Below are 27203 nucleotides of genomic sequence, written 5' to 3'. Positions count from 1 at the left end.
CAATTTAAGATTGTAATGCTGTTTTTGTTGTTGTTTGAGTTGTTTAACCTTTTAAACACGTAAGTTTAAAATATTCTGGCTGAATATATTATAGCTGAAATACATGAACGCAAGTGGTAGGTGAACTGGGAGAAGAATAGAGTAAACTTTAAAGCTACTTACACAATGTGTATCTGATATGAATAAAATGTGTCTTCTAATTATAATGGAAAGGATTATTATTTAATTGAAGTTGAACAAATATTGATCCATCTTGATATATTTTTCCTCATAGAAATAAGATTTTTTTTTTTCCAGATGCAAACCTGATGAAAAATGTTACATTTCAACCTTGATTCAATGTTGGTCTGCCATCAGGGGTCAGACTCAAACCTGTGTTTCCATGAGCACAACAGCTTTATTTATATACACTGATCATGTGATCAACCCTCTGTGCCATGACTCCAACATTAAACTAAGTAATCAATTTCAGCATGAAAACAATTTGTAAGATAAACTCATATTTGTTATATCAATGATGTGTTGCATTTCCAAATATGAATAAAAATATAATCGTACCATTTTTATTTTCCAGTGTCCATATGTAAAGTCCGATCATTGCTGCATTCACCACTGTTATGAAGATTAACATCAAAATTCTTGTGAATGATGACGAAGCTGAAAAAGATAAAATTGAGCAAATATTTTCATAACACTTTCATACTGGCTGAAATAGAGCTGATCAACCGTAGCAGAAAACAGAGAAACATCTCACATCTGAACACTGATCATCGTGATTCAAATCACTGAAGAATCAAATGATTAATTTCTTCTGGAGATTAAACTCAAATCATCAGTGACAGAGCATCTATATCAGTGATGAGTGTTACTGACAGATTTATGAATGATTATTGTTTTTTTCACTTAAAGGGTTAGTTTACCCAAAAATTCGGTCATTAATTTCTCACGCTCATGTCGTTCCAAACCCGTAACCTCACAGTAAATTCCCCGGTGTTAAATTAACACAGATCGGTGTTCATATGGGAACCACCAGTAGGGTGTTAAAAGTAACACTGATGCAGTGTTAGAGTTAATTAGATAATTAAGTTATTAATTGAGTGATGATTGTTTGATTATTGAAGACACCTGATGATAACAAGCAGAATCACTGAAGAAAAGGGAAACAAAATAACTACAACTGACTTCCAGACACAGCCTTAGATGGAATCAACTGAAAAGACATGACATCTCTATTACAAACCAGTTTGACCTTATTTCTGTCATTCATCTACAGAAGTTCTTTTTGAGAATGAATAGAGTTTTAGATGTTGATGTTTTATTGAAAATGTTTGGTCACCATTATGGTGATCAGTGGTTCATTTAGTTGGGTGGTTTGACTCTATATATTGTTTTATGATTGTTGATGTCTTTGTAACAGTGTTTACCAAAACACATAATTTGTTGCAAAGAAATTAATAAACAACAATGATCAGGTGATATATATTTCATCATCATCAAGAAAAATAATTGACAAGTGTCTTCATTGACCAAAAAAGGTTTTTTATTATTAAAAGATTTTGACCAAGAGTAATTTTATCAATACTTTTTTTCCAAAGATTAAACATTTTGAATTTTAATTTCTAAATACACTGCGAGAAAAAAAAGCGCAAAGACACACACACACACGCTAATATCAAGATTCAGCTTATGAATCACAACAATGGTGACATGCTGCAATGCATGCTGGGAGCCATTAGTTTTATAATATGGTGGTTCCCAGCATGCATTGCTGCATGAAACATGTCACCATTGTTGAGATTCATATGCTAATTCTTGATGTCTGTTTGTGTATATATAATTAATACTTTGCTCCACAAGGTATTTTAAAAATCACAATTCAGAATGTCTGACCTGTGGTAAGAAATTATTGTTGGTGAAAAAAAACACTTTTAATAACAAATCACCATTTTTGTTCAGTTATGAGATTAGTAAATCACTCTACTTCATGATGGTTCAAATGACATCATATGATCATCTTTGTTTCTGGCTTTCTTTGTAACAATTTATGTGTTTTGGTAAACACTGTTACAAAGACCACAAACTTGTTTAAAAAACCAAGAGTCAAACTGCACAACTAAATGAAACACTGATCGCCATAATGGTGACTTTACTAAACCTATTATTTCCAATAAACCATAAACATTTGTTCATTCTCTATAACTAGTTGCCAATAAGTGAAGCAGGTAATGCTGTTTGTGGAGTTGTTTAATCTTCCTCTGCTGAGATTTAATGTCATCTTTTGTCTTCAGTAGATTTCATCTCCGGAAGTCAGTTGTAGTTCTTGCACAGCAAAATCCCCAGTGTTAAATTAACACTCCTTGGTGTACATATAGGTCCAACTACACAGTGTTAAAAATTAACACTGAAGCAGTGTTAAAGTTAATGAGATAATTAAGTGATTAATTAAGTGATGATTGGCCATTAGTGGTGACACCTAATGTTAATAAGCAGAATCATTGACGGAAAGAGAAACAACAAGAACTGCAACTGACTTCGAGCCTTTACACATTATTGCACTTATTATGACCAGTTTGAGCCTTTATTTCTGTCATACATCTACAAAAGTTATTGAGATTCAGCAGATGGTTAGACGGTAATGGTTTATGGAATTTTCCATTTCTTTTTCATTTTTCTTTTTTTTTTAGTCACCATTATGGTGGTCAGTGTTTGCTTTAGTTGGGCTCTTGACCCTTTTAATTTTTTATTGTTAGTTTTTCTCTGACAGTTCCAACATTGTGTTTATAAAGCACGTTTGGTACGCCAAGAGAAAACCTGCTTGACATTATCATCATGTCGTGACCTTATTTACTGATGTCATTCAGAGTCAAAATCTATGACTATATGCTTTGTTATGTTTTAGTATTGGTGATTTGTAGCCCTGAGATTTTACAGTACAAATTCAACAGCAATATGAACAATTTTGAAAAAACTTTTGAAAACAAACACTATTGTGTTTAAACACAGAGGCATCAAGAATCAGCATATGAATCTCAACTATGGTGACAAACAAACTAGTGACAAACAGATCATCTATGAACATCACAAAACTAAATTCATAATAAAACAATAGCAAAATAAAAGCAAACAGGAAAAAACAATGAAAATTAAAGGACAATTCAGCTGCATAATTTATTCATGCTGCAATGCATGATGTCAGCCAGGGATGCATTTTGATTGGTGGCTCCCATCATGCACTGCAACATGAAGCATTTGTTTGATTGTCACCATTGTTGAGATTCATATGTAGATTATTGATATCTGTGTGTGATTTTAAAATTTCAGATTATTTTAACCCTCAGAGGTCTGGGGTGTTTTTGGGGTCCTTGAGATGTTCTGACATGCCCTGACATTTGTGCTTTTTTCAGTTGCTTATAAACATATCAATGGCAAAAAAAAATTACACTCTTTATAGCACAAACAGGACTACCATAATATGTGAGCCACATGTATGTACATGTTTTCATTTTTGAGAGAATAATGTTTATGCATGGTAATTGAAAAAACTAAAAATGAAAGTTTCTGAAATAAGGCCACAAAACACATACTAAATATGTGTCAATAAGACTTTTGACTAATGGATGTCGTCGCCTAGAGTTCAAAATGATGTGAAAATCATCCTGCCTAATCATTCACATAAAACGATACATTGATTTTAGTTTTGTGAAACACTTTTAGTTTGGAAAGGCAATATGCGGATGGGGCGTAAACGATCATGCATATTTAGTGGTTCACACCTGATGAGACAATGCCCCTGAATACTTAATGAGCCATTCATTCAGGTGTGTCACCTATAGCTAACTTAAATATACGAGCTTGATAAAAATGATCATTCTAGAAGAAAATTTCAGATGGCATTTAGAGGCTTTTGCATCTGAACTCTTCATATATACACACACATACATATATATATATATATATAAAATTTTTAACACTCTGTAGTTGGACCTATATGTACACCGAGGAGTGTTAATTTAACACTGGGGATTTTGCTGTGTGTGTTTCTCTTTTCTTCAGTGATTCTGCTTGTTATCATCAGGTGTCTTCAATGCTCAATCATCACTCAATTAATTACTTAATTATCTCATTAACTCTAACACTGCTTCAGTGTTACTTTTAACACCCTGCTGGTGGTTCCCATATAAACACCGAGCGGTGTTAAATTTAACACCAGGGATTTTACTGTGCTCGTTCATCCTCGGAACACAAATTAAGAACTTTTTGAGAAAATCCGAGAGCTTTCTGAAACCCCTATAAACAGCAACGTCATAAACAGGAGCCCAGATTTGGCAAAGAGGAGTAGGTTGCCCAAGTGCAATGATTCCACACTGCATGTGGGCCAGATCAGTATTCCACATGTGCCAGATGTGGGCCGGATTTGGGCCGAAATAATGTTGCTATCTGTGGACATTTTTTTTTATATTACTCCGATTATATTCATCTGAAAGACGAATGTCATGACTTGAGGGTGAGTAAATCATTGGCTAATTTTCATTTTTGGGTGAACTATCCCTTTATTGTGTTAAAGTTAAAGTTGATATTTTAATGGTTATATTTGATTACGGGTTTGTAGTTTACATTTATATTAAGTTAAATATAAGTTGTAGTTAAAATTTATATTATATTAATGATATTATTTATTAGTGGACTCAAATGAAATACATTCAAAGTATTACTACAGTATCATACTGTTAAATATTATATGATAACTGTAAAATTAACATTAAACTGCTGTCACCTCTGCTGCCAGTATTTCACTATTAATTTGCAATTTAAGCATGTTAATGGTCTTGGTCTAATTGTAGTTTATGGTCTTTCTGTTGCAGTCTAAATGTTACTTTCAGTCTTTGACTGTTTTTTCATTAATTGTAAATGTTTGCCACCCTGTGCTGCCATGCATTTCACAGGTTTTTTTTACACCTATTTTTTTATACAGTGTGAAAAACCTAACAGTTTTATGTACTAAACAATAATGAGTTTATTGCACTCAAATATTACTGAAAGTAATGTGAACATAATAACAGAAACATAACTTAAACGTTATAGCAGGATAATTGGATAATAATTGGATTACTAAATGTTTAATTATTGATTATTTAACATTAGTGATGAACACCTGCTGTTAACAAGCAGAATCACTGGAGGAGAGAAAAATACAACTACAACTGACTTCTAGCCAAGTCAGTTGTATCAACTGAAGATAAAAGAAGACATTAAACCTCTCAAGATCTTAGCAGAGGAGGATTTAAACAACTCCAAAAACAGCATTACCAGTTTCAATTATGCACCAGATGGACACAAGAGCCCCTACATGGAGAGAAGTTGAGAGTAAAGCAGGCAAGATCAACATCAGCCCCCTGGTAATGGTATTTAGTATAGGCTCTGTAAGAACACTCCCGGTGTCCTGAAACATCTTTGGAAATTAATGATTGTGGCATGGAAAAAGCGAGGTATACCAAAGGGATGGCCACATCCTCAACATACTCCTCAAGGTTTAACCAGTTATTTCATATTAACCTCCTGAATGTGGAAGGAAACATTTTCTTCAACATTGTGGCCCAAAGGCTCTCAGCTTTCTTGCAGAATAACAACTTTACCGATACCTCAGTGCAAAAAGCAGGGATAGGTGGTTCTTCAGGATGCTTGGAACATGCCAACATCATCGGACACCAGTTACTGACAGCCAAAAAGGAAAATAAAGATCTGCATGTGTTTTTTCTAGATCTTGCCAATCTCTTTGAAAGCTGCCTACAACATCTCATGCGGCACTGACACAATTTATTTTATGTTCTAGAGAACATAACACAGCTGGTCAAAGCCTAATTCCAAGATGTTAAGTTCTGTATCACAACACAGGAAAGCACCACCACCTGGCAACAGCCTGAGATCGGTATAATGGCGGGTTGCACCATTTCTCCCCTTGCTTTTACGATGGCAATGGAGCTTATTATTCGAGCATCACTACATCACTTTGTTACTGTGAAAAATTAAGCAGTAACATGTTTCTCCCAACACTGATGATCACATTTAATAGAGATATTGATGCAGTTAGATCAAAATTCATCAAATACTTACAGTGTTTTGCATTGCATCTATAAGTCCATCTGTCATTTGTCAGCAATAGTAACAGTGGTAAAATTACAGTAATGATGAATCCTAAAAACAGGATAGTAATTGTATTTTTGTAGAAGTTGGATATTAAAACATCGATTAATTCACAGCTGATTATAGTAAATAATGAATAAGCATCAGTCTCAGAGTGTTTTAATGTGGCAATAAGAATTAACATTCAAATGTGTTCTGAACCCTTAATAAAATAAACACAAATTAACTCACCTGCTCTGCCAGATCCAAATGTGTAGAACAGGAGGATGAATTCTAATGCAGGCATAATTTCAAAAGTCATATCCGCCACAATATCCAATATTTTAAATCTCAGGCCTTTTTTCTTTCCAATCTTTGAAAATAAATCTATATGAGAAAGATTTTCAATAATTAAGATCTGAATGCTTGATTACATTTTGAGTAATTATGACATTTCATATTTAAATTGTGGTAAATCTTGAATGCTTTGGAACAACTAAGTTTGGTCTCATTTTAAAGAAGACACTTTGTAGAGTTTGTTTATGAAAATGTAAAAAAAAAAAAAAACTATTTAAAATTTTACATTAAATATATATTTTACAAAACATGTTGTACTCTATCTTAATCTACTTTACTTTAAATCTAAACAAGTTGTGTTCCAAATTTGAGTCTGATAGCTCCAAAAAATAGTTTAAAGCCCTTTTCAGACGCGACTAATTTTCTAAACGACGTTTGAGTTACAATTCTTAGCACTCTACATCTGTGATTTTAAGTACCGATTCGGACAAGAATTGCATCTCCATGGTTATTACAGAGGTGGGCGTGTGTGTTTTCTAGATATTACAGAAGGTCATGTGCTGTCTATGAATTACATGTCTTTTAATTTATTATTTGTTAATATAATTTTAATTTATAATAATAATAATAAAATAAAAAAACATATTTAAGTAAGATTTACGAGTTTATTGTAGTAGCTGTTTATAATAAACTTGCATAAGTGAGCAGAGAAATCTAGACAAGTATCTTACTCTTACCTGACACTGATATTAAAATTGGCAGTCTTCGCAGTTTCTGCGATTTGGTTCTATTATTGATTGTATGTTATTTTTTCATTGGATACCTACTCTATAGAAACTAAATGATAGCATGCCGAAGATTGGTGCTCAAATGGTAGCTAAATTTATCAAAAAACACACAATACAACATCAGCAATCAGACATTCGCATTAGATTAGATTTCTCAGAGGACCTTTGAGTTTGCTGAAAACACTATGTAATTTGCCCTAGATTTTTGGCTCTTGGCAGATTCGAAGTACGTCTGTGGAACATTAATTTCACTACTAGAAATTAGTCTAGTCCCATCCGAATAGGGCTTTTAAAGGGATACTTTACCTAAAAATTTAAATTAGCCCATGATTTACTCACCCTGAAGCCATTCTAGGTGTAGGCCTATATGACATTCTTCTTTCAGACGAATACAATCGAATTTATATAAAAAAAAATGTCCTGTCTGGTCCGTGTAACGCTTCACAATTCAGTTTTCAGACCATACAATGCAAATGCAAAAATGCAAAATTGAAACCAGACATTCTTTTTTTGTTGTTTTTCCAGTACATTATCAATGGATATTTGCCTTTTTCTCCCCTTTTTCAATTTTACTTTTGCTAAATTGTGACTTCAGAAACAAACATTCGAATAAATGAAATCTAACTGATTTTCTATTTTTCCATTTTTCGTCTTGTAATTTGCGCCGTGGGCGGTACCATTAGCATGGGGGTGTGGCCGTGGACTAACTTTACTATCATTTCATTGATGTAACTGCTTTATTTACACTGCATGCACGTTTGAGGAGAAGTTTAAAAGACGGAACACAGGACAACATTTTTCACCCGAAGTGCCATAACTTTTATTATTAGGCTAATAGTCTACGTGTAGCCTACTAAATTATAAGGCAGTCTCGGAACGGCCATCGGGAGCAGCCGGTAAAAGTGAAATCCCGGTGGCCTGGGTATGATTTGGCACATTGCCCTGTTTGTATTGACCTTATTAATAAAAATACTACCAAGCGAAAATATAGAAAAAAAGCTTTTTTTTGTTAGGTTTTTAGCTCTCGTTTGTAATAGCCTACAATACAATAAAGATGCAGATGTTTTCACTATAGCGGGCATTGTTCGTTACCACGGCATCCGCTTGAGCTTCTGTGTGCTTTAGCTCTACAGCGCTTCTCGTTCCCGTAAAATGCCATTAAATCTAGCACAGTTGTAGAACTCTAGTCTGTTCATTACAATAGAAGCAGTTCGCCAGGATATGAGCATGAGGCGATACTACACTGTAAAAAAATTACTGTAGAATTTACAGCAACTTACTGGCAATTTTGGTTGCCAGTAAGCTTGTAAATTTTACAAGAGTACTGTAAAACATCATCTACATTTTAACAGTAAAAATACAGCACTAACAAATTGCTGTAAAATTTACAGCAACTTACTGGCAATTTTGGTTGCCAGTAAGCCTGTAAATTTTACAAGAGTACTGTAAATCATAAACTACAATTATACTGTAAATTTATACAGCACACCTGTAAAAGCAGCAAAACAAGAGCAGCTGTGAATTTACAGTTATTTAATGTAATCTTTAGAGTATGTTACTGTTATTAATAATGTACTGAATTAAAACCTGAGATAACTCACTTCATTTGAGGAAATTGATTGGTCAATTGCCATGAAATTATTTCATTTAAGTCCACTAAGAAAAATACTTTATGAGCTAACTAGAAACATCAATTTAACTAAATCCTACTAGTGATCATCATCACACATGAATGAGTTGAAGAACATAAAAACGTCATCAATGCTTTAGCAACTACACAGTCACTGCCTTTAAATAAAGCAACAAGCAGCATAACATCGGTGGTTCTCTGCTCATCCTGGACTGAAGCTCAGACTCTACTCTTCAGCACAATGGTGACACACAAAACTCAACAGAAACCCTTTAAATCCCAACAGATCATTAAAACATTAACATATCTCCACTATAGCATTATGTTCAAAAACACATAAAATCACACAAAGCAAATCACAGAATTGTACTTTTTTGTTTAGTAAATATGACTGTGAGATTTTACTGTAAACAACTGACTTAAGCCACAGCTTTAGATGAAATCAACTGAAGAGAAAATAAGACATTAAATCTCTGAAGATCTCAGCAGAGGAGGATTAAACAACTCCACAAACAGCATTACCAGCTTCACTTATTACTAACCAGAATGACTGTCATAATGTCATAATCAGAAGGTCTTTTTGAGAATTAACGGAGGTTTAGATGTTGATGTTTTTTTTTATTGTTACCATGATGGTGATGAGTGTTGGCTTTAGCTGGGCTCTTGCCCTTGACATTTGAACATTAGTTTTTCTCTGGCTGCTTTACCTGTGTGTTTATAAGGCACAACAGTTATAGCAAAAAAGCTTAGAGAAAGTGAACTGGTGTTTATAGCTCTGTATTGATGATGTCATCAATAGAGCTTACAAGACAGTCCCTCATTTTATTTACATGATGATCTATTCTCAAGCAATCATGTGGGTCATTTCATATGATTGATTATTAAGCAAACACATGATAATCCATGATAACGGCATTGTTATAATTTGAACAGTTTAAAATTAATATGCTTAGAAAGTTAGAAAGACATCAACAATCGGCGTATGAATCTCAACAATGGTGACATTCAAATGAAAATCTTCATGTTGCAATGTATGCTGGGTACCACCATAGTACATAATTCCCAGAATGCATTGCTGCATGCATAAATTACGTAGCTGAATTGTATTATTTTATTTTATTCTTACCATGTGCTTTTATTTTTGTTGTTGTTTTTGATGTGACTTTTTAGTAGCTTGATTTGTGATGTTCAGAGTTTATCTGTTTATCTGAATATTTTGTCTGTCACCATTGTTGAGGTTCATATGCTGATTCTTGATATATGTGTGTGTTCCTGTAAACAAAAAAGTTTTGTGATTTGTAAATATGTAAAACACAAATTACCTGATCGCATGACATCATGCTGTAGTATCGTATGACTATTACAACCAATTTTTTAATAATTAGAGAATAGACTCTGGTCAACATTAGCTAATCATCAACTAGATATTGATACCACATCATCAATACAGCAATATCAACATATCAACACCACAGTATGTTTTTCTTTGGCTTTTTTTGCCATAACAAGTTTGTCTTACAAAGACATGGTTATAGCAGCTCAAGAAAAACAATTGTTAAAGAAATAAAGAGTCAAGAGCCCAACTAAAGAAAGCACTAATCACGATCATGGTAACTTCAAATGAAATATTGTCAATACATCATCAACATCTAAACCTCAGTTATTTCTCATTAAGTCTGATTATGATTATCACTCTTCGGTTGATTTCATCTAAAGCTGTGGCTTAAGTCAGTTGTTTACAGTAAAATCTCACAGTCAAATTTACTAAACAAAAAGTACAATTCTGTGATTTGCTTTGTGTGATTTTATGTGTTTTTGCACATAATGCTATAGTGGAGCATATACTAACACCAGTTAGTGTTTAATGATCTGCTGGGATTTAAAGGGTTTCTGTTGAGTTTTGTGTGTCACCATTGTGTTGAAGAGTAGAGCCTGAGCTTCAGTCCAGGATGAGCAGACAAACACTGATGTTATGCTGCATGTTGCTTTATTTAAAGGCAGTGACTGTAGTTGTTGATGCATTGATGACGTCTTTTTCTTAATGGATTCAAATGAAATAATCTCACAGTATAAATATTTAATGGCAATTGACCAATTTCCTCAAATGAAGTGAGTTATCTCAGGTTTTAATTCAGTATATTATTAATAACAGTAACATACTGTAAAGATGTTGTTTTGAACTTGTTTTGCTGCTTTTACAGGTGTGCTGTATAAATTTACAGTATAATTGTAGTTTATGATTTACAGTACTCTTGTAAAATGTACAGGCTTACTGGCAACCAAAATTGCCAGTAAGTTGCTGTAAATTCTACAGTAAATTTTTTACAGTGTAGGCTATAGTTAACTATGGTGCTGCAAATCAAGAGCAATAATATTTATTTATTTTCAATAAATAAACAGAAATACCTTGCTACGTTTGGCACATTGCCCAGCTTGTTTTTTATTTATTTATTCGAGCACATTAAATTCGCCATTCGATAATGAATCAGCACTATAGACATTAAATATTGTATTAGCCTACAAACGAGAGCTAAAAACCTTTTAAAAATTGGGGGGGAAAATATGCTTATTTTTTCTATATTTTTGCTTAGTAGGCTAGCTATAATTTTTATCGTTATTCTAGATTCCCGTGAAGGATCTTGAAAAGCGCTGCCACCCCCGTTCTGCTGCACTGAAAATGAACTGCCTGGGATCTCATGGTTGTGGCTGCCTAGGCTACTGTACCATGTAAAATGTATATTATATTATATTATATTATATTATATTATATTATATTATATTATATTATATTATATTATATTATATTATATTATATTATATTATATATTAATAAAATAAAGTAAGAATGAATAGGTAAATACAAACAAGGGCAATGTGCCAAATCATACCCAGGCCACCGGGATTTCACTTTTTTTCCGGCTGCTCCCGATGGTCGGTCCGACTGCCTTATAATTTAGCACAGAATAATAATAATGATGGCACTTCGGGTGAAAAATGTCGTCCTGTGTTCCGTCTTTTAAACTTCTCCTCAAACGTGCATGCAGTGTAAATAAAGCAGTTACATCAAAGAAATGATAGTAAAGTTAGTCCACGGCCACACCCCCATGCTAATGGTACCGCCCACGGCGCAAATTACAAGACGAAAAATGGAAAATAGAAAATCGGTTAGATTTCATTTATTCGAATGTTTGTTTCTGAAGTCACAATTTAGCAAAAGTAAAATTGAAAAAGGGGAGAAAAAGGCAAATATCCATTGATAATGTACTGGAAAAACAAGAAAAATTAATGTCTGGTTTCAATTTTGCATTTTTGCATTTGCATTGTATGGTCTGAAAACTGAATTGTGAAGCGTTACACGGACCCTGTCTCCTCCAAGCTTTATAATGGCAGTGAATGGCTGCAAAGTATAACTGAAATTTGAAGACCAAAAAGTGCATCCATCTATTATAAAAGTAATCCATATGGCTACAGGGGGTTTAAATATGGTCTTCTGAAGTTAAGCCATGTGTTTGTGTAAGGAAAATACCCATATTTAAAACTTTATAAACTATAATCACTAGCTTCCAACAGACGGCCATACATATCGATTTATGGTGGAGGACTAAACCCTGACCCGACGCACAACGTAATGACGAACGCGGAAGCTCAGAGTATGGAGCAAAACAAAACACCGGTTGCAAATTTTGAATTCAGAATTTTGAATTAATTTGAATTTCAGCCATTTTGAAGAGAAATGTCGGAGGATTTCTATATATACAGTGCTATGCATAAGTTTAGAAACCCATGCTAAAGTTGACTAAAAAGAGGAATAAAAAATCATCTTATAGAAATTGAACTTAATGCCTTAATTACAATTTTTTTTTAAAAATCCAAACTTTAAGGACACCAATTTTCTTTGTGAATGAATAATGTATCGTAAATAAATAAATGTTCTTCCTTAAAATACAGGGTGCATAAGTTTGGACACCCCTATGTTAAATTCCCATAGAGGCAGGCACATTTTTATTTTTAAAGGCCAGTTACTTCATGGATCCAGGATACTATGCATCCTGATAAAGTTCCCTTGGCCTTTGGAATTAAAATAGCCCCACATCATCACATAGCCTTCACCAAACCTAGAGATTGGCATGGAGTACTTTCCATAAGATCATCTCTCAATGCAAATCAAACCAGCTATTAGGCTAACTGAAATAAAACCATGCCAATCTCTAGGTATGGTGAAGGCTATGTGATGATAGGAAGGAAGAACATTTATTTATTTACGATACATTATTCATTCACAAAGAAAATTGGTGTCCTTAAAGGTTGGATTTTTCCTAATTTTTTTAATTAAGGCATTAAGTTCAATTTCCAAAAGATGATTTTTTATTCCTCTTTTTAGTCAACTTTAACATGGGTGTCTAAACTTATGCATAACACTGTATAATAGAAGAGTAGCTTCAGTTTGTTGCAAAGCCATATTTGTTTAAATCGCAAGAGGCATCTAAGCTTACAATACTCCTACAACCTACATTATACATGCCTCACGGCTTACTCTTGTGGTGCAAGTCGACTTGCATAGTATGGCGGAAGCAAGTTATTTTAGATTATAAAGTTATAAATATGGGTATTTTTCTCACAAAAACCCATTGCTTTGCTTCAGAAGGCCTTTATTAACCCCCCGGAGCCATGTGGAGTATTTCTTTTTAGCATGGATGGATGCACTTTTTTGGGCTTCAAATTTTCTCCAGCCATTGACTGCCATTATAAAGCTTGGAAGAGCCAGGACATTTTTAAATATAACTCTGATTGTATTCGTCTAAAAGAAGAATTTCATATACACCTAGCTTGAGGGTGAGTAAATCATTGGCTAATTTTCATTTTTAGGTGAACTAACCCTTTAATAGATTTTGTTTGGGTGCAGTACCAGACAATTCCACTGTTACCGCAATTTCCCATACATTTCCAATTGTGGTCATTTTTTACCACAAGGAGTACAAGCGTGACTATTTTTTTGGACCATTTAGCAGACAATTTGATTACGACAGTTTGATCTAATTCACTCACTGTCACTGCTAGCCTGATGAATTATAGGAATAATTCACACTGAAATACTTACGGTAAATGATTTTGCAGAGGCTGCACAGAAACACTATTGCAAACAGGGATATTATTAAGACTTTATCAAATTCTGCATTATTCAGAACTTTTTTCCAAGCATTTACAAAAAGAGCTGTAAGAAAGGAAAATATAAAAGCAAGTATTATCAAATAGAAGTATACAGTCAAAATATAAATAAAGGTCAGGGAACAGCACAGTTCTTGCAATTCACAGAGATTCAGCACTAAACACATATGATCTGTCAAACTAACCTAAATCATTTAATGTAGAGCTGCTGAATGTTTCAGCATATGTTGTTATTAATGTTATGTTTATTTGCTGCAAAATATATTCAGAATAGGGATGCCTGAGCAGATCTCAAGGATCAATTATGATTTTTTTTTTAACTGATCATATCCTGAACCCGATCCTTTATTTTACGTCAGCTATCACGCAGGTGTCGTGTAGTTGCGGAATGCACTTTCAAGTGGGTTTGCCAACCACTATTAAAAGGAAAAGAAGATCAAATGTGCGTGCGTGACGCAAGAGCAATGAGGTCTGTTCTGTTGCGCTACACGCACATTCAAGATTTCTTTGTTGGGCACTTTTGGGCTGTCGATTTAACACTGTAATTAGTTTAATTACGATGAAAAATAATGCTTTAAAAACGTATTAGCGCATTTAGCGCACTTGCCTCGCCCCAGATCTCTCTTAAATGTCATGCAGATGATTGATTACACAGATTTTTGGGCTCAGATACAGATATAGAACAGGTCCAGTTCTGGTTTATTTCTTTGCTCTTGGCTGACATGTGGCATTGCTATGCAAAGGTATAAAGTCCAGGTTCAGAAAAAGTCCTCCTCAGTATTTTGTTCCAATCACCTGGATTTGCTAATTCAGACAGGAGATAGAACTAATTAGTGAAATCAGCTGACTGAGTTCATGGGTGGAATAAACATATGGCAGGACTTTTACTCTTTGACCCCTGGATTACCCACCTCTGCTCTACAGGCCTAGTCCACACGGACACAGGTATTTTTATAACCAGAGTTTTTCTTCCTGCGTTTAAAAAAAAATCCCGTCCACACATGCTCAGTTTAAAATAAATCTCTGCCTACATGAAAACGCAAAAAAGTGCTGTCAAGAGCATGCCACACCAGCAGGCGGTAATATAACCCTAATTGTAAAGCCACGTTGGCCAATCAGAAGCCAGAATCAGAAGCAAAAACCCCGGTTTTAGTGTCTACATGACAACACTGCAACCAGCGTTTCTGAAAATCCTCACCCTGGCAGGGGTTTTCAAAAATGTTCGGTTTCAGTGACCTGATACTGCGTTTCCGTGTGGACAAACGGCCGAACCGCGTAAAAAAAGTCACGGTTATAAAAATACCTGTGTCCGTGTGGACAAGGCCACAGAGAGTTAAAATAACTCAGAATCAGTGTTAAAGTTAATGAGATACTTAAGTGATTAATTTGAAAAAGTGATATTTGAGCATTTATGATGAACACCTGCTGTCAACAAGCAGAATAACTGAAGGAAAGTAAAACAAAAAGAACATAAAAAAAAGAAACACAAGAAATACAACTGACTTCCAGCCACAGCCTTAGAAGAAATCAACTGAAGACAAAAGAAGACATTAAATCTTTGAAGATCTCAGCAGAGGAGGATTAAACAACTCCACAAACAACACTTTACTTTCTGACCCCTGAACTTTACACCTCTGTTGAGAACTAGCAGAGGTTTAGATGTTGACGATTTATTGAAAATGTTTGGTCACCATTATGGTGATTAGTGTTTCCTTAAAGGGGGGGTGAAATGCTATTTCATGCATACTGAGTTTTTTACACTGTTAAAGAGTTGGATTCCCATGCTAAACATGGACAAAGTTTCAAAAATTTAATTGTACGTTTGAAGGAGTATTTCTGTGCCAAAAATTGTCTTTCAAGTTTGTCACAAGTTTCGGAAAGTTTTTTTCGAGTATGGGTCTGTGTGACGTCAGTTGGGGCGGAATTTCCTTATATGGGTCCTAAGGGCACTTAGGAAGACCGCGGGCGCGCGCGCGCACTCGTAGACCAGTGCAAGAGAGTGAAAGCAGCAGTACCTCATCAAAGCGCTCTGCTCGGCTTAATTTGGGAAGTCAATGTCACTAAAGAAGTGTGTTTTTGGTTGCCAGGGCAAGACAACCCTGCACAGATTCCCAAAGAACCCAGCGTTAAGGGACCAGTGGATGGAGTTTGTTTTTTCAGAGCATCATCAACGGAGCTGTGTAAGACTGTTTGTTCCCTGCATTTCGACAATGATTGTTTTATAAACAAAGCCCAGATCGACGGATTTGCAGATCGTCTAATGCTTAAGGATGGAGCAGTCACAACGATAAAGGTTCGCGGTCGCAGGCGGTGAGTAAAACTGCTTCAAATGTCTGTGTGTTGTTGTTAGCTATCGGCGCGTTAGCACAGCTTTAGGCCACCGCCCACACGGCCCGCCTCCAGCCGCTCGTTTTTTTCCGGAAAGACTCGGTACAGCCTATCTTTCTTTTATAAATATAATAAAACTAAAGACTTTTTGGAGATATGAAGGATGCAATACTACTCTATAGGTACTCAAGATTAACAGGAGATTGAGTGAAAATGAGCATTTCACCCCCCCTTTAAGTTGGGCAGTTTGACTCTTGGCCAAAACACATTATTTGTGGCAAAGAAAGACAGAAACAAAGATAATCAGGTGATATAGATTTCAATAATATAAATCTGTCTGAGTTTCAAAAAATATTCTTAGTCACGGACATCAAGAATCAGCATATGAATCTCAACAATGGTGACATGCTTCATGCCACAATAATACAAAAGCTAAAACTACATTGTGCCATGAAAAATGTCATAATTGTTGAGATTCATATGCTGATTCTTGATGTCTGTTTGTCTAAAAAATAAAATTCCCACAATGTATTTAAAAGTCAAAATTCAGAATGTCTGATCTGTGGCAAGAGAGTATTGTTAGTGAATATAATATATTAACATCAAATAACAACTTTTGGTCAGTGATGAAATTAGTGAACCATTCTACTTAATGTTGTTGAAAACTATATCACCTGATCATATTTGTTTCTGTCTTTCTTTGCAATAAATTATGTGTTTTGGTAAAAAATGTTACAAACACACAACAACAAGCTAAGATTCAAACTGCCCAACTAAAGGAAACACTAATCACCATAATGCTGACATCAGAAATAAAGTCAATCTGGTTAGTGATAAGTGAAGCTGGTAATGCTGTTTGTGGAGTTGTTTAACCCTCCTCTGCTGAGATTTTCAGATATGTAATGTATTTTGTCTTCAGTTGATTTCATCTAAGGCTGTGTCTGGAAGTCAGTTGTAGTTAGGGCTGGGCGATATATCGCACGATATTGTTATGTGCATCTCGTCAGTAAAGCCGGTTCCTTGATTAGTAGTAAATCGCCATCACCTGCTTTCAGATGGAGTGGCATTTACTACAAAGAGCCGTAGTTAACTGACAAGCTGAGCCATATCGCATCAATATCGCAGACGTATCGCCAGCGATAATTAATGCGATATGGCTCAGCTTGTCAGTTAACTACGGCTCTTTGTACACAGCAAAAACTCCAGTGTTAATTTAACACTCCTGGGAGTGTATATGAACACTCAAGAGTGTTGAAGTTAATGAGATAATTAAGTGATTAATTTAGTGATGATTGATCATTATTGAAGACACCTGATGTTAACAAGCAGAATCACTGAAGGAGAAAATCTCAAATTGTAAGCCACCGTTATGGCGATGATTTACTTTAGATTTTGTTTGGCTGTTGTACTCTTAGTTATAACCGCCAGATGAACAAAGAAAAAAAAGTGATTTGATGGTGTTGGTTATATTATGACATTCATCATTTGAACTTGATCACTGAACTCATTAAGATCCTTCTTTCTGACTTCGATTTGTGTTGTTGATTACAGCATAACTGTGAATCTGCATAAATGCCCAGAACTTTTGATATAATATAAAGGATTTCTTAAAAGTTGTTTTTTAAAAAAAATCTTTCTTTTAGGCACACACAGACAACAAGATTCAGTCAATGCATCTCAACAATGGTGACGAGCAGAATATTCAATTAGGAAAAGTAAATTACATAGACAATTCAGATCATAATTTATTCATACCGCAATGCATGATGGGAGCCATTAATGAGTTGTGATTGGTGGCAGCCACTGCAACATGCTTTATTATTGTCACCATTGTTGAGATTCACAGGCTGAATATTGATGTCTGTGTTTTAAATGAATTTATTTGAAAGACATTTGATCAGACCAATATTTTGAATTATAAGTAAAGTACTGATAATCATAGGCTGAAGAATCACAAAACTGCTGCTAACAAGTTAAACCAAACTATCTCAATAAGTTTCCTTTTTCAAATCACAACATGGTTATGTCAAAACATAACCAACACTATAAGATAACATTTTACTTTGTTCATTTGACTGTTATAAATCAATAACAGCAGACAAACAACAGTAAATATTAAAGTAAACATATAATGGTCTAGAGCCCAACTAAAGCAAACACCCATCACCTTAATGGTAACTTACAATTTGTGATTTTCTCCTTCAGTGATTCTGCTTGTTAACATCAGGTGTCTTCAATAATTGCTCAATCATCAGTAAATTAATCACTTAATTATCTCATCAGCCCTAAATGCCACTCCATCTGAAAGCAGGTGATGGTGATTTACTACTAATCAAGGAACCGGCTTTACTGACGAGATGCGCATAACAATATCGCGATTTAAATCGCCCAGCCCTAGTAGAGAGGGACCAAATGTACTCTGAGCAGAGTTAATTTAATTCTGGGGATTTCTGCTGTGCATCATTCAATCAGGTCATTACATAATGGATGTTTTGATGATGACATTATCATTATGACCAGATCATATCTTCTTTTTTAATAACTAATATATACATACAAATTTGGAACAGCCAGAGAAAAAGTAAAAAGTCTAATTAAAGCAAACACTGATTACTGGCTGCTGTATCTGAGTTATAACTGCCAGATGAATAAAGAGAAAATGTGATTTGGTGGTGTTTGTTATGTTTTAACATATCCATTTTTTGACCTGAATCACTGAACTCATTTAGAGCCTAATCTAAAGCCTAAAATAAAGTTAGATTTCATTTATTGATTAGAGCAGCACTGGCCTTGTACAGTATATTGATTTTAGCATTTTCAATGTAATCCAAAAGATTTCTAAAGTTATTCTAATACAAAAAAAAAAAAACCCTTATTTAGGCACACACAGACATCAAGAATCAGTGTATGATTCTCAGCAGTGGTGATAATATTCAGATAAACAGATCAACTCTGAACATTAGAAAACAAGCGACTAAAAAGTCACATAAAAACAGCAGAAATAAAATAAAATAGTACGAATAAAGGGAAATTAACAAGAAAATTTAACCTCATTATTTATTCATGCAGTAATGCATGATGGGAGCCATGAATGAGCTTTGATTGGTGGTAATGCACTGCAACATGCTTTATATTTGTAACCATCGTTGAGATTCACAGCTTTTGGTTTCAGAACAACTTTAAAAAATCCATTAATTTACATTGAAAGTGCTACAAAATATATTATGCTATGCAAGAACAGTGCTGTTATAATCAATATAATAAACCTAATTCAGAGATTAGGCTCTAAATGAGTGCAGAGATTCAGGTGAAAATTATTGTTATAACATAACACCATCAGATCACTTTTTCTCTTTGATCATCTGGCAGTTATAGCTGAATCTAAAGTTAAAAAATATAAGGGTCAAGAGTCCAACTAAATGAGACACCGATCTCCATAATGGTGACTTAATTTTTTTGATTTTCTCCTTCAGTGATTCTGCTTGTTAACATCAGGTATCTTCAATAATGCTCAATCATCACTCAATTATCTCATTAACTTCAACACTGCTTCAATGTTACTTATAACACTTTGAGAGTGTGGATTATATAAACGCTGAGCAGTGTTAATTTAACACTGGAGATTTTGCTAGACAACATGGATAGACTTAGCAACGTGCATGTTGCTAATAACCTTATAGTTTTTAAGCAATGAGCATTAAAAAGGAACTTAGCTTAGCTTCATGAAGACATTCAAAGATGAATGACGAGTGAAATATAGCCAGCTGTAACGTGGATGTTTGATCTCCTTTCTTATATCCTTCTTCACGCGAGGAGTCTTTCACATTAGCATAACTTCAGCGAGTCCATGTCAATAACACAGTGATGCGAGAAGCAATGCGTACTCAGGTCACTTCCAAACCAGGCAGCTTATGATCAATGCTGTGAATTCGCGTGCTCAATATCACAAACTTGATTCTGAGGGGAATTAATTCCCCTAAATTCCTGATTGCACAATTCCTAGTTAGGTTTTGTCTGCCGAATTTGCCATTTAATTAGCTCCTGAGTAACGGCATAGCTGCAGATAATACTGAAGGAGCTTATGGATGCTGTTATAGGCGTCGTATTCCTACACGTGGATCAGCTAAGAGTCAGCTGAAACGATTTTGACTAACATGACCTGCCAGAGTTAACACTGCTACACTACTTGATAGTACTAGAAGTGTGCACCAAGAACTAGGAAGTATCAGATGGAGACTCAGTATCAGCAGATTCTCAATATTTAATGACTCGGATTGGGGGCAGAACAAATTTGATTGGGACATCCCTAATTCAGAATATTACATTTAAAATCTCACAATCACAAATTTTTGCTCATCTGTTAATGTGCACTTCAATGTGTTCATGATAATAACAGTTGATTGACATAATATACCTGAATTAACAACAATCGAGAAAACAATATATTCTGCAATATAACTGAATTCCATAATCCATTTTTTAAAGACTGTAAAACAGAAAAGATAATTAATCACAATATCATAAACAACAAACAGAAAAAGATACATCACATAAAACACTTACTCAAATTTTTATTTAACTTTCTCTAGTTAAATCACTAACAAAGATTATATAAAATTTGAACATATACATTTCTTATCTCCTCTAATAAACTGATAAAATGAATCATACCTCCAAAGTTATTAACATATGGAGCTGCCCAAAGCAACACAAGAGGTCTCAGAAAATAAAGAGCACAACAAGATATTGTCTCATTCAGAGATCCTGAAACAAAACCAGATATAAATCATTAAAAAGGTCAAAGGTAAAAAAAAACAAAAAAACGCTATACCAGCTTCTTTGGCTATTCTCAAGGTGAAATTGGATCTGAGTAATTAAAAAATGTAAATAAATGTAAATAAAACATTTAATAGGGATGTGCACGAATCAGAATACTATGTTTGGAAAGGAACAATGCATTATTACTATAGAGCCCCTAAATGGACATGGTGAAAAATATGAGATGGAAAAATATTATTTCAATGCTTTTGTGTTCTCTCGCAATGTAGTTGGGTAATTATATTGTATATAATTTATAGGCATCAGGGAGACACTATCAATATGTGGGGTATTGAAATTGCTTTTGAATGCAAGCTAACTTTTCAGTCATCTCTTCTTATTATATTCAAGTGATAAGTGAAATCTGATGTACTGTAATGTAACTGACTACCGCAGCAAGCCAACCATGTCCTTTCCCAGATAGCAACATTGTTTTGGCCCAGATCCGGCTCACATCTGGTGCTTGTGGAATACTGATCTGGCCCACATGCAGCGTGGAATGATGGCACTTGGGGGGACCGCTATTGTTTGCCAGATCTGGGCCGAAAGCAGGCCATAGCAATGCCACTTTATTTCTGTCAGATGTCTACAGAAGTTTTTATTGAGAATTAACAGAGGTGTAATGCTAATGTGTTTAATTTGAAGTCACCATAACAGTGATTAGTGTTTCCATTAGTTGAGCTCTTAATTTTTATTATATATGTCTACTTTTTCGGCCGTTGTGACAGTGTGTTTATCAAACACATTTGCAGCAGCAAAGAAAGCTAAAGTGAAATGAAATCAGGTGATAACGATTTCCTGTTGATGGTTTTATAATCATCATGAAACAGACTGATTCACTGAGGTTTTTATAATCTAACAATTATGTTGTTCCACTAATATATTCACATCACAAACCCTTTGTTTCTGCAGCATGAGATCCAGCAATCAAACTAAATAATAGGACAATTCAGCTGCATAATTTATTCATGTTGCAATGCATGCTGGGAGTTTTGTACTATGCTTGTACCCAGCATGCATTGCAGCAAAGTACTTTTGATTGTCACCATTGTTGAGATTCATACACTGATTGTTGATGTCTGTGTGTGTCATTTTAAACTGACTTTTTTGTGCTCATGTCTTCTAACTTGTTATAATATTGCTGGTTCTCGTGCTGCAGTAACACAGGGATAGTGTTGTGAAAAAAATATTAAAGTGATAGTTCGCCCAAAAATGATATTTAAGCCATGATTTACTCACCCTCAAGCCGTTCGAGATGCATATGTCAATCTTTTTTCAGACTAACACATTTTCAGTTATTTTAGAAAATGTCTTAGATCTTTCAGTGGTTAAAATGTGAAGCAATGGGCTCCAGCTGCTTCAAGTCCGAAAATGTGCATGCATCCTTCACAAAAGTAATCCATCCGGCTCCAGGGGGATAAACGAAGGCCTTCTGAGGGTAATCCGTGCGGTTTTGTTTTGCTCTGCTCTCTGACTGCGCTGTCATGTTTGTTCTACGTCACAATGCTTCCTACGCTACGTCCTACGTCATACGCCAGCATCCATCTCCATGAACGCGCGTCGACCGCTACCGGAAGCCAGTTATTTTCGTTTGTATATTTTTATGACAAAACCGCACGGATTACCCTCAGAAGGCCTTCGTTTATCCCCCTGGAGCCGGATGAATTACTTTTGTGAAGGATGCATGCACATTTTCGGACTTGAAGCAGCTGGACCCCATTGCTTCACATTATAACCACTGAAAGATCTAAGACATTTTCTAAAATAACTGAAAATGTGTTAGTCTGAAAAAAGATTGACATATGCATCTCGAACGGCTTGAGGGTGAGTAAATCATGGCTTAAATATCATTTTTGGGCGAACTATCACTTTAATGTGACAACATATTTGTTAGATTAAAATACCTCAGTAAATCAGACTATTTCATGATGATTATAAAACAATCACCAGGTAACCATCATCACCTGATCTCATTTCACTTTAGCTTTCTTTGCTGCTGCAAATGTTTAACAAACACACTGTCACAACGACCTAAAAAGACAAAAGATATAAGAGTTAAGAGCCCAACTAATGGAAACACTAATCACTGTTATGGTGAAATGAAACACATTAGAGTTAAACCTCTGTTAATTCTCAATAAAAAACTTTTGTAGACGTCTGACAGAAATAAAGTCAGTCTGGTTAGTAATAAATTAAGCTGGTAATGCTGTTTGTGGAGTTGTTTAAGCCTCCTCTGCTGAGATCTTCACAGATTTAATGTCTTTTTTATATTCAGTTGATTTCATCTAAGGCTGTGGCTGAAATTACTCTATATTTAATATACACAGATCTTTTGGCTACGATAAGTTCTGGTTTATTTCTTTGCTCTTGGCTGACATGTGGTAAAAGAAAGTAAAAGTCCTCCTCAGTATTTTGTTCCAATCACCTGGATTTGCTAATTCAGACAGGAGAGAGAACTAATTAGTGAAATCAGCTGACTGAGTTTATGGGTGGAATGAACATATGGCAGGACTTTTACTCTTTGACCCCTGGATTTCCCACCTTTGCCTTTAAGTAATACCAACTTAACTCTCCTCGTAAAAAGAGTTGTATAGTCCAGGGGTCAGAAAGTAGAAGTCCTGCCATAGTTTATTCCACCCATGAACTCAGTCAGCTGATTTCACTAATTAGTTCTCTCTCCTGTCTGAATTAGCAAATCCAGGTGATTGGAACAAAATACTGAGGAGGACTTTTACTTTCTGAACTTGGACTTTACACCTCTGCTCTTGGCTGACATGTGGCATTGCTATGCAGAGGTGTAAAGTCCAAGTTCAGAAAGTAAAAGTCCTCCTCAGTATTTTGTTCCAATCACCTGGATTTGCTAATTCAGACAGGTCACAGGAGAGAGAACTAATTAGTGAAATCAGCTGACTGAGTTTATGGGTGGAATAAACTATGGCAGGACTTCTACTTTCTGACCCCTGGACTATACAACTCTGCTCGTAAACACAACTTCAACACTTTGTGTAGCAGAAATATAACTCAATTGAATGAAAATAACATTAATACACATTAGTGTAACAGTAAATATATTGTCACATTTTTCAATATGAAAAAGGGGAAATTCCTGTTGTATTATTCAACATATTGTAATATATTAACCTAATATATTATTCCATATTTTTCAAAATATTGAATCTATTTAATATTTTGATCATAATATATGGAAATATATTTTCTTTCTGTAAGGAATGCACTGTGTAAGGGGGCACTTGTTCTTGTAATTAGGTATAGTGTAATTTTGAGATGTATTATAATCACTAGAAACACTCACCTTCAGAAACGCCCCAGAAGACAAAAGCCAAGAACATGATCATATTTGGACAGAAGACTAGAAACAGATGAAGACGGAAGAATGAATCTAGAGAGAAAACACAGAATAGCTTCAGTTTAGTCATATGAGAAAAGGTAGAATAACATATTTATCTAATTAAAATAATAAATGCCCAAAATGGTTTTTAATACAGACAATATTTTCTTTACTTTTCAAATAATTTTCAGTTATCTTCCAATCAGTGGCGTAACTTCTTAATGATGGGCAGTGCAGGCTATTAACGATGGGCCCCATAGTTGTGAAACACACACGCACACACACGCACACACACACAAACACACACACAACTACACACACACACACACACACACACACACACTGCATGTGCTCGTGTCTAGAAGGGAACTCTATATAGGCAAATTTGTGTGCCTAACCTACTTAATTTAGACCAGCTGAAATAAGTATCTTAGCAGTTTCTTATATTAAATTAAATAGTAATAATATATGAATTTCGTATATTAAATAGTATTTTCGTGACGTGACTGCGGGGGCGGAAACATGTGTGACATAGTCATGCGCGCTTGGTAGACTTGTCGTGCTCTCTTCAAAATCCCCCTTTAAATTTTGTCGCATTTTCTTATCTTAACATGCTCTAATTGATTGTATCTCCTATATTTATTTGCTTATCTTCTCTTGTATTCTTATTCTTATTATTTCATATTATTGTACATTTTGTCTGGGGTTTTTTTTTCCTCTTTTTTCTTTTCTCCTCTGGTGTATGTTCTGGTTTTTGTTTTACATGTTGATAATATTTGTGGCTATTTTGTGTTTATATCAAAAAAAAAAAAGGACTGGTTTATAAAGGATTAACTTCCTTTTGAGAAACACCATTCATAAACACAGAAACTCAAAGGACACAGCAACCCGTCAAAATAAAAGTCCGTTATAACTTGACAGAAAGATATAACTTCTACAGTATAATTTAGATATTTCTCAATGTAATAATACTAACAATAATAAATTATCAAAACTTTATTTTTTAAGGAATGTTCACAATTTTTCTTCCATGTTTTAATTTGAACATTAAAGCTCATTTTTTTGACAAAACAAGGTTTAATTTCATATGATTAAAATATAAATGAATGTTTTATGACGTTGTTGATGAACATCTTTTTCGTGGGTCACCATTGTGCTGAAGAGTAGATCGTCTCGGTTACGGATGTAACCCTCGTTCCCTGAGTAGGGAACGGAGACGTTACGTCGGATGACGGCGATTGGGGTTTCGCCTAGAAGCCTATCACCTTCGAGTATATAAAACGAGCCAATGGCAATGAAATGCCATGGGTCTGCGGAATTTGCATAGCGTATCTCCGCCCACCGCAGGGGGTATATAAGGAAGTATGCTGCAACATGCAGATATGTCTTCGCTGAGGAGTCGAAACTGGACCCAGGCGTTTTTCAGCGAACAGCGGAAGTGGCAGGAAGACGTAACGTCTCCGTTCCCTACTCAGGGAACGAGGGTTACATCCGTAACCGAGACGTTCCCTTTCGTGGTCACTCCGAGTTACGTCGGATGACGACGATTGGGGTTCCAGTCTAATCACGCCACTTCGGCTGTCATCCAGTGCCCTGCGTAAGTCTGAGCTCCCTGTTGTGAGACTAGCACGGACGAAGGAGTCCTACTTAACACAGGAATACCAAGGTACACTGGGAAGCATATCTCAGAGGAAATATGCAATTATGCCCAACCCGAAGGGGGGGACTTGAGAGACACATATGATCCAGAGGGATGCATATGGAGTATCACTGAGGTGTCCAGCCGCAGGTGGAATATTTAAACCCCAGGGTTGGCAAGGTGGCTTGCCAAGGGAAAGACACACGCTCAAAAGAGACTTACAGTGGAATACACATGTGGGGGTCGCCCAAAGGGGGGACCATGCACATGGAGGCACCTAGTCAAGCGCAAAAGCTGCGTTATGGCAGATTGGCATAACTCAGGCGTTGACGTAACCAGTGCTGGAGGAAACTCAGAGCTTATCAGACTCACCTGAGAAGATAATCGCACGTATCCCGTCCGTGGAGAGGAATGGCGAGCAAGCGAAGACACCTGAGCAGAATCCAGTACCGGCTGGTTGAAGCGAGTACATGGGAAGAAACTGGCTCTACTCGGAGATTATAGAATCTCGCGAATGTGTTTGGTGTCGCCCAGCCTGCAGCTCTACAAATGTCTGTTAGCGAGGCGCCATGCGCTAGAGCCCAAGAGGAAGCCACACTACGAGTGGAGTGGGCTTTCACACCAAGGGGGCATTGACGACCTTGCTGCTGGTATGCCAAAGCAATGGTATCCACTATCCAGTGAGATAACCTTTGCTTTGAGAGAGCCTTTCCCTTCAGCTTCCCACCATAACAGACAAAGAGCTGGTCTGAGGTCCTGAAACACCGCGTTCTGTCTACGTAAGCACGAAGGGCGCGTACTGGGCAGAGCAGTGCCAAGGCTGGGTCTGCCTCCTCCAAGGGCAGCGCTTGCAGGTTCACCACCTGGTCTCGAAAGGGAGTGGTAGGAACCTTGGGCACGTATCCAGGCCGGGGTCTCAGGATCACGTGAGAGTTAGCCGGCCCGAATTCCAGGCACGCTTCGTCAACCGAAAATGCCTGCAGGTCCCCTACCCTCTTGATGGAGGCCAATGCAACCAGGAACGCTGTCTTCATAGACAGGAACTTAAGCTCTACTGATTGCAAAGGC

At 35.7% G+C, this 27203-nt stretch overlaps 1 protein-coding gene across 1 annotated transcript in view; it reads right to left on the bottom strand.

Annotated features, from left to right (window-relative positions):
• Window positions 1-27203, bottom strand: part of LOC311067767 (uncharacterized protein) — an 82198-nt gene that overhangs the window by 17186 nt on the left and 37809 nt on the right. The window contains exons 7-13 of the mRNA XM_084089841.1: window positions 24461-24547; window positions 21001-21093; window positions 20744-20815; window positions 13934-14047; window positions 6373-6507; window positions 6112-6192; window positions 559-657 (exon numbers count right to left, since the gene is read on the bottom strand). Coding sequence (XP_083945967.1) covers window positions 559-657; window positions 6112-6192; window positions 6373-6507; window positions 13934-14047; window positions 20744-20815; window positions 21001-21093; window positions 24461-24547 — 681 coding nt within the window. The remainder of the gene's footprint in view (window positions 1-558; window positions 658-6111; window positions 6193-6372; window positions 6508-13933; window positions 14048-20743; window positions 20816-21000; window positions 21094-24460; window positions 24548-27203) is intronic.

This window comes from Abramis brama (assembly GCF_963993115.1).
Source record: "Abramis brama genome assembly, chromosome: 1".
Classification (NCBI taxonomy): domain Eukaryota; kingdom Metazoa; phylum Chordata; class Actinopteri; order Cypriniformes; family Leuciscidae; genus Abramis; species Abramis brama.
This window is presented reverse-complemented; position numbering and strand designations above follow the sequence as displayed.